The 13583-nt window shown below is 40.8% G+C and overlaps 1 protein-coding gene across 1 annotated transcript in view; it reads right to left on the reverse strand.

Annotated features, from left to right (window-relative positions):
• The window catches only part of CNTNAP2 (contactin associated protein 2), a 1208164-nt gene that overhangs the window by 16506 nt on the left and 1178075 nt on the right, over positions 1-13583 (reverse strand). Inside the window, exon 22 of the mRNA XM_074842898.1 lies at positions 12885-13115. Coding sequence (XP_074698999.1) covers positions 12885-13115 — 231 coding nt within the window. The remainder of the gene's footprint in view (positions 1-12884; positions 13116-13583) is intronic.

The following is a 13583-nucleotide window of genomic DNA, read 5'->3' on the forward strand; positions in this document are numbered from 1 at the left end:
AAGCAACTTTGTCAAGAAGACAACTAATAAGATTCTTTCTTCCATTGCTGCTGAAATTCAGGAACTAACTGAGGAAAGCACATGTTAGAGCAGGCTGACAAAGGGGCAACAGTAATACTGATGCTCTGGTAAAAGCACAGAAGACTACAGAGTGCTATTCACAGGTTGTAAAGAGTAACTCCTAAAATGTTTTAAAATGACTGGTCAGATAAAATTAATACTGTTAGTAGTGACTGTCATGTTTTATGGGAATCTAAATCACAGTGGTATAGTAACTAGCTTGCAGGGCTATAATATGCAAATGAAGTACAGGGTGAGTTGCTAATGGACAAGCATGTGCCTTCATTTCTCTGTCGCAGCTGGGAACACCTCTTTCCTGTTCAATTCTTCTGTTAGCACTGTGACATCAGTTCTAACTACATGTCTCAGCAAGCCCTTTTTCACTGTACCTTGACAGCTTCAAATCATGACTTTGCCCACAGCAAATAGGTGCACGGAGCTGCAGTTGCTCTATGTCGTTACCCTGCAAAGCCTCTCTGAACAGCAAGTGGGTTGTGAATGTAATAAGATGGGTGTGGGGAGGATTCTGCAGGAGTTTTGGTCTACGTACCATGCTCCTCATTGTTAGCTGAGGCCATGAACAGGGCTATTCAGTTTTTCTTTATTACCTGGTCTACAAAGGTTGCTTTCAAACAGCTGATTCCCATCTGGTTTGGGGACTGTATGGGAAAGGTTTCCTTACCTTAGGAGCTTTTTCTGAATCTTCCCTAGGTTTCTCTGAGCAGCCAGGGTCTTGTGTGAATCAAAACATGAAGAAGAGAGCAAAGAGCTTTTTAATCTATCCTGGAAAACAGTTACATATTGGCCCAAGAGATATGCTGCCAGTTCCCTGAAATCCTCTGCTTATGCAGCTGTGGCACAGAGCCATTAGTTTGCTGTCAGGACACACCAAAGACATTTTCCTAAAACCCACGGCTAGTGTAGGGATGGATTAAACTGTACCAGGAAATGCTAAGCTCATCTGTGGTTTACGAACGTCACCTCATCTGGTTGCCTTCCAGACACAAGCTGAGCGATGCTGTTCTTTGCACCCTGTCTTCCCACAGCAAGCCATTGGGTTTGCTTCAAACACCATCATCCTGAAACTCACTGATGTAAAAGGACACAGCATACTTTGCTTTCTCTTTCTTTCATGGGCTGCTGTTTACGAGGCCATAGTTTCAATAATCACAGAGTAAATCTACGGAGTCTGAACTTATGTTTTACACTTTTCAACTTTGCGTTATTAGTCTATTAGTCTCAGGTGAGATGGGGTTAAAGGAACTTTGTAGCACCTGAAAGGGTGATTAAAGACACTGCATGCAAAATCCATGTTTTGGCCATCATTTTAATGACATTTGAAATTTTAGATGACCACAAAAATGCAGTAGGAGACCTACCATCATCCGGCACGCTCAGCATGGTCATTGTCACAGCCAGCTGCAATACAGCAGCACTCACTGAATGGAAAGGGGAGATGGGACTGGATAAACAGACCATAATTAGGATTAGATGTTAAAGATGACAGATGTGGTTGATTTAACAGAGTGAATGATAATTTCACTTCATTATAGTAGGCGTGATTTTGCATCTGTCATTTTCAGAGGGAGAGTTTTTACAATGGATCCCACATAAAAGCCTTTTGCAAATTCACAAAATTGAAATGAAAAATGACCCTGTTAAAGTAGAAAAGTGGTCCAGAATGTGGGTGTGGGTAGAGAAATGATCAAAAAGCTATTCAGTAAAGGCAAGGGGAAACCCAAAACCAAACAGGGAGACTATTCAACTAGAGAGCTGTACTGAGAAGTGCAAAGTAAAAGGCAAATCTCATTTTGACATACACTACCAGGAGCAATGCACATAAGCCCTTGAAAGCAATTTTTTTAACCGGACTTTTTTACTGAGTGGGCAAGTCTTAGTTAAAATACAGCACACTACAAAGAAAGACACAGTTTAGATTTGCTCCTAAAAAGGAAGGGTGGGAGTGATCACAGCTGTAAAACAAACAATGGATGAAACCTGTGAAATGCTGGAAACTGAGTTTGTTCAGCCTAGAACTAACACATGTTGCAAGGCTGCTGTGACCTTTCAGCTTTACAGATGTCCACAATTTTGAGAGGTATTCTCCCATTATTAAGATCAGTGGGGTTTTCACATAAATACAAACTAGAGAAGCAACCAGAACAACTGGATCTGGTGATCACAAGGTATATAAAACCCCCGGCAACCAAGACATTGATTAAAAGTAGAACAGTGAGAGAACAAAATAAAAGCAAAGATGTGAACTATAACTTCTTCTTCATAATTCTATTTTGCATCCAGGCATCCAAGAATTGAGGTTGCAACAAACACTCACTGACACCTTAGGAGTTAGAGAAAGTGTTGGACACTACAGGCATTCAGTAATCTATTTCTCCACAGGACCATAACACAGAGGAAAACAAAAGCAAGCTCTTTGGCTGCATTTTGTCAAATTATGTCAACGCTGCTGGTCAGGTATGACTGTACTACTATGGTTTGAAATTACAGAGCACTCCTTATTACAGACTGTAAGTACAGAAACTAATTGCTTGACTCTTGATAGTAGAAACTAATGTGCAGTCACAGTCACATTCCCCTTCATGAAGGGACTGGATTACAAGAGAAACTCTAAACACATGCACAGAAATGATGGAGCAGGAGTAAACAACTCCATTACACAGCCCCACATCAAAGGTGAACATCACAGCCCATAGACTCCAGTCGCCCTTTCTTGCTCATCCCACGGCCTGTGTCCATCCCACCCACTGCTCTCCTCCTGAGTGTGGCTCTGTGAAGAGCTCCCACGACAAGTAAACTACAGCAATTCAGAAAAAGAAGAAAAAAATCTGAAGCAGTATGAAAAATGGTGTGTCTTTTTATGCTGCCAGGGCAAATTTTGTATTGAAATATCCTTTTTTTTTTTTTTTTTAAATTAATACATCTATTTTTTCTTCCTACTTCTCCAAGCTGAAAACAGAGAAAGGAGGAAAACTACCCCTACTCCTGTTCTTCTAGGCATTTGAGAGCAGATTCTGAGGGAGGACTGTTTAACATTAAACTGTTAGCAGAGTTTACTTAAAGTCCCACTGACACCAGCTTAAGTGTAGAACTAAGAATTTAGCTAAAGTTATTTTTAATATTAAACACTCACAAGTTTTTTAAAAAAATACCCACACTTACCCAACCACAAATTATTTAAAAGATATTGTTAACCATATTGTTTGTAGAAGGTTGTTTTTGTCCTTTGTTGGGGTCAATCACTACTCCCTGAATTTTAAGTGATGTCTCAACTGTAGTGTTAGAGGGTTACAAGCACATCCTTAATATGAACCATTTTTCTGTCTTAATGGAAATAGAAGTCTTCACAGTCACAGACTTACTAATTTTTTTGATGTGAGTTATAGGATATTGGAAAAAGCACACCCACATAGCAATTTGGAAACTACCAGAACAGATGTGCACTTTAGAGGAAAAATCAGGGCTTTTCACTTTAAAAACGTCATCTTCTTCTCTCTGTTGTCAATTGTGTTGGGTTTGTGTGTGTCAGGGTTTTGCTAGCAGGGGAGGGGGCTACAGCAGTGGCCCCTGTGAGAGGCTTCTTGAAGCTCCCCTGGCTCCAAGTCAGACCCACCTTTGGCCAAGGCTGAGTCAATTAGCGATGGTGGCTGTGCCTCTGGGATAACGTATTTAAGAAGGGGAACCTGGGAGGAGGGCGAGTTGTGAGGGAGATACCTATGTAAACACCGAGGTCAGTGGAAGAAAGGAGGAAGGGGGTTGGTGCGCCAAAGCAGAGATTCCCCTGCAGCCCGTGGTGAAGCCCACGGTGGGGCAGGCTGTGCCCCTGCACCCATGGAGGTCACTGGTGGCGCAAATGCCAACCTGCAGTCTGTGGAGGACCCCACGCCAGAGCAGGGGGCTGTGCCTGAAGAAGGCCGGGGCTCTGAGGGAAGCCCGCGCTGGGGCAATCCATTGCTGGGAGAACTGCAACACGCCGGAGGGACCCGTGCTGGAGTAGTTCATGAAAAGCTGCAGCCCGTGGGAAGGACCCATGTTGGAGAAAGTTCATGTAGGATGGTCTGCTGTGAGATGGACCCCACATTGGAGCAGGGGAAAAATGTGAGGAGTCCTCCCCTTGAGGAGGAAGGAGCTTTGGGGGATGAGGTAGAGAAATCAGGAGCAAAGCTGAGGCTGGAAAAAAGGGAGAGTTGTGGGGAAGGTGTTTTTAAGATGCAGTTGTATTTTACTCTGGTAACTTAAGTGGTGGTGGTGGCCAAATTAAATTGATGTTCTTTTTCTTCCCCAGATGAGTCTGTCTTTTGCCTGTGACTATAATGGATGAGTCATCCCTCCCTGTCCTTGTCATTTGTGTGGTGTTCAGTTGCCCTCTGGGCTTAAACCACAACACCAGTAATGCAAATTATTTGGAACTTGAAAGTCTCAATGTTGGATCAAAATCCACTAATTTCTTCAATCCTTTGCAACCTTCTTGGCTGAGAGGGATAGGGAAGAAACAAAACCAGACAAAACATTCGTAAGTGACAAAAAAGTCATGCAATGCATTAGTGCTATTTGGACCAATTAATTAAACTAAGTTTTGTCAGGTATGTTCTGTTAGATCAAAACATTCTGAAGGGTTGAATTTTTTTTTCTAAGAATTTTTCACTGAATCTGAAGTGGCTTTACTGACAGCTACTGGTGAGTTCTGCTGAGAGAGAGACACACACAGAGATGATGGAAAACACAAGCCCAGTGTTTTTACACTTTTAGTGTGAAGGTTCTCCAATTGTGTCTTTTTCTTCCAATATGAAATGAGTATAAATTTAAAAATTCTCTGACATGATGACTTAGTAGAAACATCGTCTGAACAGCCTTTCTGTATGCAAATGCCTGCAACTGTGTGTGAAAGTAAGTGTGGATTATAGAAGAAAGAGTTGTCGGATGTTTCTGTTAAAAAAAGCATGAATTTTGGAGTGAACAATGGAAATGTCAACAATGAACAGTGGCAGCACTGGGGGGAAATTCACTGAACGCTCCATGGTCAATGAACTGGGACAATGCAAATTCTCAACACTAGACACCAGAGTTGACAACCCAATCAGTCAAGATAGTTGTTTCTGAATTGTCTGTGTTATTAGCCCTTTAATTTCCTTCTGCAGTGAACTTCACTGTCCATACTCTTAAGCAGAGGAGGAAATGGAGTTTTATGAATGGCTTGCTCCAAGACAGCAGTACAATATTCTTTCTTTCGGTCTTAAAAAGCAATCTTCCTAGCAAAGGGGCAGAAAAACATGTGCCTTATTAGGAGACCCATCCTTGCAGCTTAAACTCCCCCAAATCAGTCCTGGATGAAATATGAAACCGGGAAAACATTTCTGCACTGTCTGTTGGGATGGGTTCAGTGATTTTCCCCTGCTTCCCCCTCTGTATGGTCATTTCCCAATAGTAAGTTTTACACTTCCTTTTGCACACAAGTAATTGTAGGAAGGCAAGACCTTTTACAAGTTAGTAACTGGTACCTGCATACTACAGAATTTTCTTCCTTATTTTAAGAGAGCAGACATTGAGGATTACTTTTGGATTGTGTTCATCTTCAGTTTGAACTTCATCAAGTTCTGTCTCAGAAGTAGTATTTTGAACATTTGCTCTGCCAAATTTCCAACTGATTTGCAGTACATTAGAGCAGTCCCATCCATCAAAGACCTAAACTCATCTGTCTTTTAATTCCTGGTAGTAATGTCTGTCAGACACTGGTCTCACCATGACTCCAGACAAGAACTGCTAGTGTATTAGTCATGCTGGCCTAAGCGATCACTTTCATGAAGATTTTATGTGCAGCGCTTACATTTCACCTGTTAAGGAAGACAAACAAATACTTCCTTTCATAATTAATGTAAAATATAAAATGCTTCAGTGCTCTCAAAGGAACAGTAGAATTAAGTGCTGATCAAAGCCTATCTGTATATAGCTAATTGCTGATAATGGACCCACAGGGAATACTTGAAAGAAACAAAAAACCAAAAATAAATCCATAAACAAGAATACCGAAGAAGCCCGTAAACTTATGACAGCTACAAAAAAGGAGAAGAAAAAAGATGGAATCTATTAATTGAGGCCATTGGAAGAAAGGGCTTCTCACTGCCAGGATATGAACGACAAGATCAGGTTCTGCACTTTCAGCGTTCATCCACTTATGAAAAAAGAAAGGCTTGGACTGGTGATGAGGAATGGGTCAGACTCGAGAGTTTAAATCTACAATAAACTTTAATAGCTGTAATGACCTGACTGTAGTCTAGAATAACCTCTTACCCAGGAAGTGAAGTGCTTTTCAGCCCAAGGAAAGGAAAAAGAAGGCAGTCACATGAAGTGCTCAGGCATCTAAATACTTCCTTCTCTACTCCATTTTTTTCCTAATTTGTGCCATCCCTATGTTCCTAGTTAAAGTTAGTACTTGTGGAAAAAATACAGTCTTTGCAGAGGACGGAAAACACTCTTTTTTTAATATTACCACCTCCTTGTCTTGATATTAGGTAGCAGCATTAACATTCAAATCACTGCTTATGAAATAGCTACAATGCTGGTCTCTCAATGAATGCCAGAAGAATTTACAAGCTTGGCAGCCTGTCAGTTGTCTGATACACTAGAAAGAGTGTCAGAAATTTCAGACTGAAATTATATAGTCTTAAAGATAAGAGAAAGCCATGCATAATTGTGTGAAGAAACTAGATGAGACTGAGGGAGTCATTTTTATTCCCAATCAATAGAGAGATTTACAGTAATTCAAGCACCATAATTAAACCCTTTAAGGATGAAGCACTGATTGTGTCAAATTTCAGACAGATGCTCTTGCTAGTTAGCTGCTCAACAGGGAGGAGGAAAATAGAAACTGTCGCATCTCAATGTTTACTACTTACCTTATGCAAGAAACACTTGGTGCTTAGAACCAGCTATGAGTTTCTGCTAGACTTAATCCCCGACTGTCTGAAAAAAATGCCACCTTCCTTTTTGGAAACAACTCAGATCAAAGCAATGGACTTCTGTGACAATATTTATACTGGGAGAATTGGGGATGAATGCTGGTCACTCTCAGCGGAAGAAACTTGATCACAGAAATGCACCAAAATCTGGCAGTGGAAGAATCTGTTGGGCCACAGGGCAGGCTGGAAGTGTATCTTCTGTCTCTTGTATAGGAAGTATAAACATTAAGCTAGCTTACTGGCAGACAAAGAGCCTCCCAATGTTTACATGCTATGTTAATTAAAAAGAACCAACCACTTTGAGTGATCAATAACTTCAAAGACAGAATCTGGCATCACTTTCTGGTTGCAGGACAGGTAACTAATCCTATTTGCTATCCTTGAAAAAGGAGGAGTGTCATTTTATTCTAGCAACTGCCTTCACGTCTATTTGTAATATTGCTAACACCTAGGAGATCAAGTTTAGATGTGTAAGGCTGAATCATGAACAAAAGTAGTGCACCTCTTCCGTCCCTCCTGCCCGACTTGCTCGTCCCTTGCAGAAAGCCTGGAGACGTGACCCTGCTCCCCTGCTGTCCCTTAGAGGAGAGAATGAACGCTGCATCACACGTTACCACTGATTTTAATCCTCCTTCTGTTGGATTCACTGATGCGTACAGGACTCTTTCAATGTCTGTGGCCACGAGAAAACCCTTTTGTTCATGTGTTTGTAACCTAAGACCATTTTGAGGGCTGAATTGACGCCCTCCAGCAAGTAATGCCTTTGATCCTCCCTTCCCACTGCGCCCTTTGTAACAAGCCCTTGACAAGGGCAAGAGCTATTTCCCGTCTCTGTAGCCACATCCGTACCAGGGGATGTCTGACACAGCTTCTCTTCAGATGCTGCTGCTCTGTCCTCTGAGATGTGGTCAGAGGGTGGGATGGCAACCCAACCAGTGGCTTCTGAATTGGGAAGGTGACCTTCAGCACTGCCACCAGGAACACAGGAGTGACACTCTTAGTCCAGAAATCAACTGCTATCTTTTGTTTGATGAAGATAATTAGTCAGCCAGTTAGGTGAGCATGGATCATGTGGCCCAGTATTCAGCCCTCCCGCTCTCTTTTCCTGCCATCACTTGTTAGAGGGATGAATTTGTAACAAAAATGGAGTTAATCCTGCAGGCAGCTGTTTTAACCTTGATTACAGCATTGCATGTCTTCATACAATGTTTTTGCCAGACCTGCTCAATATAGGTTTCAAAGCAAGCTGCTGATTCTTAAAAGGCAAGGCCTTTCACCTTCTACAAAAATAAAGGGCTTTTAGGGTTTAAATATGTACAGTCAGAAAAAAGCCACACCACTTGGAATAACATTGCAGACGTAGCATTTAACCCTGTTCCATTTAATTCTTAATATTTTGAAACTAATATGGGTTTAACTAAATTCCGTGTTAAATACTCTAGACGGCATTCTGTTCAAACTCCGAATAAATGCATCTTGCAGCTACACAGTGCCATGGCAGCTTAGAGGTGTTAAAGCACGGTTTGTCAACTGTTCTATGTACCTTGCTGCTTCTGGTATCTCTTGCTTTTACTAAATTCAAGATTAGGTAGTTTGGCAAGCTGGAGCACATTTTCCCTAAAATGGAGAGGTACATACATGTAGTAGGTTTCTTTTATCTTTTTTATGTAAATAAGAAGAGTTTGGAAGTGAAACTTAATTAGTAAATTGCAAAACCTTTATTTTAGATAAAAACACCCACAAGCTGAACAACCCCACCCCAATAATATGCACCTTCTGATTTTAAGCACAAGGCATTTTAGGTATGGGAGTTTATTTACTACAAAAATAATCATCTGTTTGGGCTTTTGTTTGCTTCTCTACAATGAGCAAGGTGTCAGTTATCAGTGACATACATCTTAGTTAATGTGAACTGAGACATATTAAAACAATCCTTGGTGATTAGCTTTTCTTTAACATATGCTACAGTAATAGATATTAAAATGCATGCTAATATAGTTAAAGGCATGCAATTATAACTTTTGCTTTGAAATGTATGCCAGACAGGTAATCTGCTGGGTTTAGACAACATGTAAAGGCAGGACATGCCATTTTAAAATTTTATGGTCATTGATCAAGCTCTTTTTTGCCTCCTTTCTACACTCCTTTTGATGTAACCAAGGCAAATTGGATTGTCTGACATGAACTGAGATAATACGGAGGGGAGAAAACCACAGGAAGGAAACTATATTGATGATCTGCTTGGTTTTGATTACTGACTCTTTTTTTAAATCACCAGAAAGTCATATTCTAGAAAAGAATGACTTGTTGAATTCCTGTGCTTCATCACCACCAAGAAAGGATTACCATAGCAACAGGGAACGACTATGCATTGTAAGAATACTCACAAGCTGAACAAGATAATGGTTTAAGATAATGTCCCAGTAGCATGGCAAAATGCCAGCCAGGAGGTGAGAAGGAAAGGAAGCGGCATTTTCACAATGACAAAAGAAATGTTAAAAGAACTAATGTTGTCAATTTGAAATATATGTGAATTCAAGGCTAATGGGAAGTGCAAGACAATGAATCAAGAAGCTGTATGGCCCATTTTTCTGGGGAGCAAATCAACAGGTTGTCTTATTGATAAATCCCAGAACTTTTTTCTAAGGGTCAACTGCAAGTGACTGATGTGTGTCTTTATGATTTTCCCTTTAGTGTCTCTGTTAGGGCATCTGAAGTGTTTTGCAGCTAGCAGCAGATGGACATGCAGTAATGACATCGAAGAGTTTAAGGCAAATATTTCATGTAGGTCACCCGTCAGGCAGAACCTGCTTAACATCTAGTAATTATCCAGAAGGTCTGATCCAGCACTGCAGTTTAGAGGTGAAAGGATCATTACATTTGCCTCCTGGTGTATCTGTCCTATTTAGACACTTATCTTTGATCCCCTCCTACAACATTTTTCAGTCCTCAAAGTTCAATTCTACAGTATTTGAGAAGCAAAGCTATAAATCTACACTTACTCAAAATATGAATCAGGATGAGTGCAGATATGTCAATGAATGAGATTTAAACCATATGATACCTGCCACAAATTTCTTCCCGATTTTCTCTTTTCACTACAAACCACCCGTCCTCTCATGTTTTGTTAAGATCTATTTAAAATGAAATAGGTGACAGAACAATAAAAATTAGAGATAAAAACATGTCTGAAATGAGAAATCCTGTACCTATTGACTGCTGCTTTCAAAGCCATGTTCTTTGCAACTGCTGCTTTTTTTGCTTTAGCACCACTAGAAGTGTTTCTGTGAATTCCAAAAGAGTCTTTTGTCTTTGCCCCTTCAGCCATCTTAGTGGAGTAAATTCACACTGAGAGTACAGAGACTGTTCCAGCTCTGGAGCCAGTGGGAACCATTACTTCCACCTCTGATTTTTCGACCTTCTCTTTCAACACAATTTGTGTTAGAAAGTCTTCGAGTAGTATTTGGGAAACATAAAAAATCCTCAGTGCAAACTGCCAATTTGCTAATGCAAAGTGACACTAAAACCAAACATTTTCATTTCCCAGTCATCAAGATCATCTGTGTGTGAGGTTGCACAGTCTACAGTATATGTTTCTCCTGAGACTGAAACAGAGCTAGCTGTGTCAGACCACCAGAGATACTTTTACAGAGACTGAGTTGTTCTTACCTGATACTGAAAAATGAGTTGCTGGTGATACCTCCTCTTTGTATCGTGGAAATGTCACCCAGAAAGTCAGGAATTGTTCACCCACACCTGAATGTCCTTTCACTCCTGCCCCAGTGAAACACCACTTCCTTGCTGTGAAATTTCCACCGTAACTCACCTGACATTGTTGCTGCCTTCAGTGTACAGCAGTCCCTTACTAGAAGTCTTTAAAGCAATATGATATTTTCCCCTTAACTGCTGCGGAGCACTGGAGAGGACAAGAGGAGGTGTCCCTAGCTTCCAGTCCTACTAAAGCTTCTCATCACCAAAATGAAAGGGGGTCACTCACACTCTGGCTGTCCATGACTGAAACAGTCAAGTCAAGCCCAGCTATGGCAATGGGATTTTTTTTTGCTGGGTAGAAGTTAACAGACAGCTTGGGCCAACATAATTGTATCCTGTACGTTCCCTGATATCCTCACACTGATTCCATGAGCGAGTACTACAATTAATCCAGAAGAAAATATATAAATTTGTAATCTGTCAGGTGAACAAAGTTGAATCAACTCAGCAGAAGTTTCAAAGACGAGACTGAGCCAACACAAGGACAAGTGTAGTAGCACATGGCAAGGACAAACAGGACCTCCCTCTTTTAACACCGGGAGCTACTAGGAACAGTTCAACTCTCTTGAATAAATCCCACCATAGTCTTTTACTAGCTTGCAGTCAAATTATCTGTAGGAAAAAGAAACCAACGAAAATTAGCAACCAAAACCCATTAGCTGCACAAGATTCACAGCAGCAGTGCATCCTCAAGAAGTTTATGGCACACTTTTTAAAGACATGAGTCAGCGAGGTATCCTTCAGTAAAGGATATGTGCTTTTATGGAAACAGGAGCACGGAACATAACCTTCAGGTACAAACTGACCTATTAATTTCAGAGAAGAAAGGGACTACTAATTTGTGATGAAAAAATTCATGTAGGAGATTGCATATTATAAAGAGCGAAAAAGACATACTGAAATCTTACAGTGGCATGGCAATAAGGCAGTGACAGGTTTTAGAGCATGATACTACTTGTATAGATGTTTGGGACGCTCAGACCTGGAATATCTGCCTCTCCTTACAAAACTCTGTCCTATTTCTCTACTGAAGAAGAGCTGAAAGGAAATGTGCAAGGAGTTGTTTGAAAAGAAAAAAAAAGTCCAAACCCCAAAGGTGTGATCCTGGCACATACTTCTAAGACAGACATATATATCTGTCCACTCTCATATAAAAACTGGCAGATAGAGGCATCCTCACACACAACAGGCAAAGACTAATTGGTATCAAAACCATTATCAATCCATTTTTTCCTCTAGCATTTTAATTTTACACCATTGTAAACCCATCAACTTTGCCAGGACAGGTTTTAATTTGCACCATTACAAGTGAAATCAGAATGAGGACAAAATACAAGAGAGAGGTCAACATACACTTGACCCTATGAGTCTAAAGGGAACAGATTTTTTTTTTTTAAAAGTATTTATCTGACACCTAAGAAGCAAAATAGAAAAAAAACCTCAAAATTGAGGCACAACGTATACTTTCAAAGACTGTCAGTCACAAAGCAGGATAAGATTGCTGGGATCAGCAAATTGTTTTGGCTTTCCAGCATTTTCAGCATGAGATGAATGCAGTCATGACTAATGGTATTTCCCATTAAATATGGCCTGAGGAAAGCAAACATTTCAGAAAACAAATCAGCACTTTATATAAATATATTTATGCCTAAAATTAGATTTACCTTTTTTGTATGAAGCTGACTACAATCTACTTACTTATTGGGAATACAGCATAAGAAATACTACTGTACCTTTTTTATCTGTACTTACAACCTTTTGCTGACTACACACCCAATACTATGGAGAAAGTGCTGTCGCAGCAGCTAGGTCAAAACTCAACATTCAAATAGTGTAAGACTTACGGAAAAGAAAAATGAAGTAGAATATTAAAAAAAAGGCATGGAAAATATCCTGTAACCGCATTTAGAAGTGGTGGCAAATCTCTTGTGATACCAGCTTTGCATTTCATACCGTGATTATAGACCTACAGTCATCTATCAATCACATCCACTCCGTTTTCTTTTTCCTTACAGAGGGTGGATGTATTTCTTCTCTGAAGTGCTCTGCTGAGCTAACATGGCATGCATCCCAGCTTACCTGAGTCTAAGTGCCACGGATCGGTAGCGGCTGACATTGGTGGGATGGTGAGTGGAGATGCTCCACAGTTGGATTCCACCAGTTCACCTTGGATGTGGACGTGAGAGGAGGCGTTGGTAGGTCTCAGAGCAGCTTTGAGCGGAGCAATCTGGTTGAACTGTACTCTCGATAGGCAGCCAGTGAATCCTGGGGTGTTGTATTTATATATGTCTTGGTCAATCTTCCCAATTTCTATGGGAAAATAAAGAGGAAAAAAAAAAAGAAGATTTATCAAAACAATTCACTGCTTTGGAAAGCACGGTTGTTCTGAACACTTGATTCCCAGAGCTCAGTTCCCAAGTGTCTCTCTCTCAGGAGGCTGAAAACATGTCAGACCCTGCCAGGTTTCTTTACATTTCATTACAGATGGAAACCTTCAGGCCTTGCTGTGACTTGGTTTCACTGCTATGCTATCATTAAAATGAAAGGCTGGCATGAGGAGTCATCAGAGAACAAAAGGCCAGGAAAAAAAATCTTTTCCCCAAGAAGAGCTGGCAAAAAAGAAGGTAGAGGGACAGTCATCGCCAGCATCCCCCTCCTTCACCCTGACCCGTTGCCCTCAGTTCCCCTTGGTGGGCCAGGACTACTCCTGTTCACTCCCACCCCGCTCCTGTCTCCTTGCCAAGAAACCAAGTGTCCCTTTGGCCTGAGGTGGAAAAC

The sequence above is a fragment of the Strix aluco genome, chromosome 1, assembly GCF_031877795.1.
Source record: "Strix aluco isolate bStrAlu1 chromosome 1, bStrAlu1.hap1, whole genome shotgun sequence".
Lineage (NCBI taxonomy): Eukaryota > Metazoa > Chordata > Aves > Strigiformes > Strigidae > Strix > Strix aluco.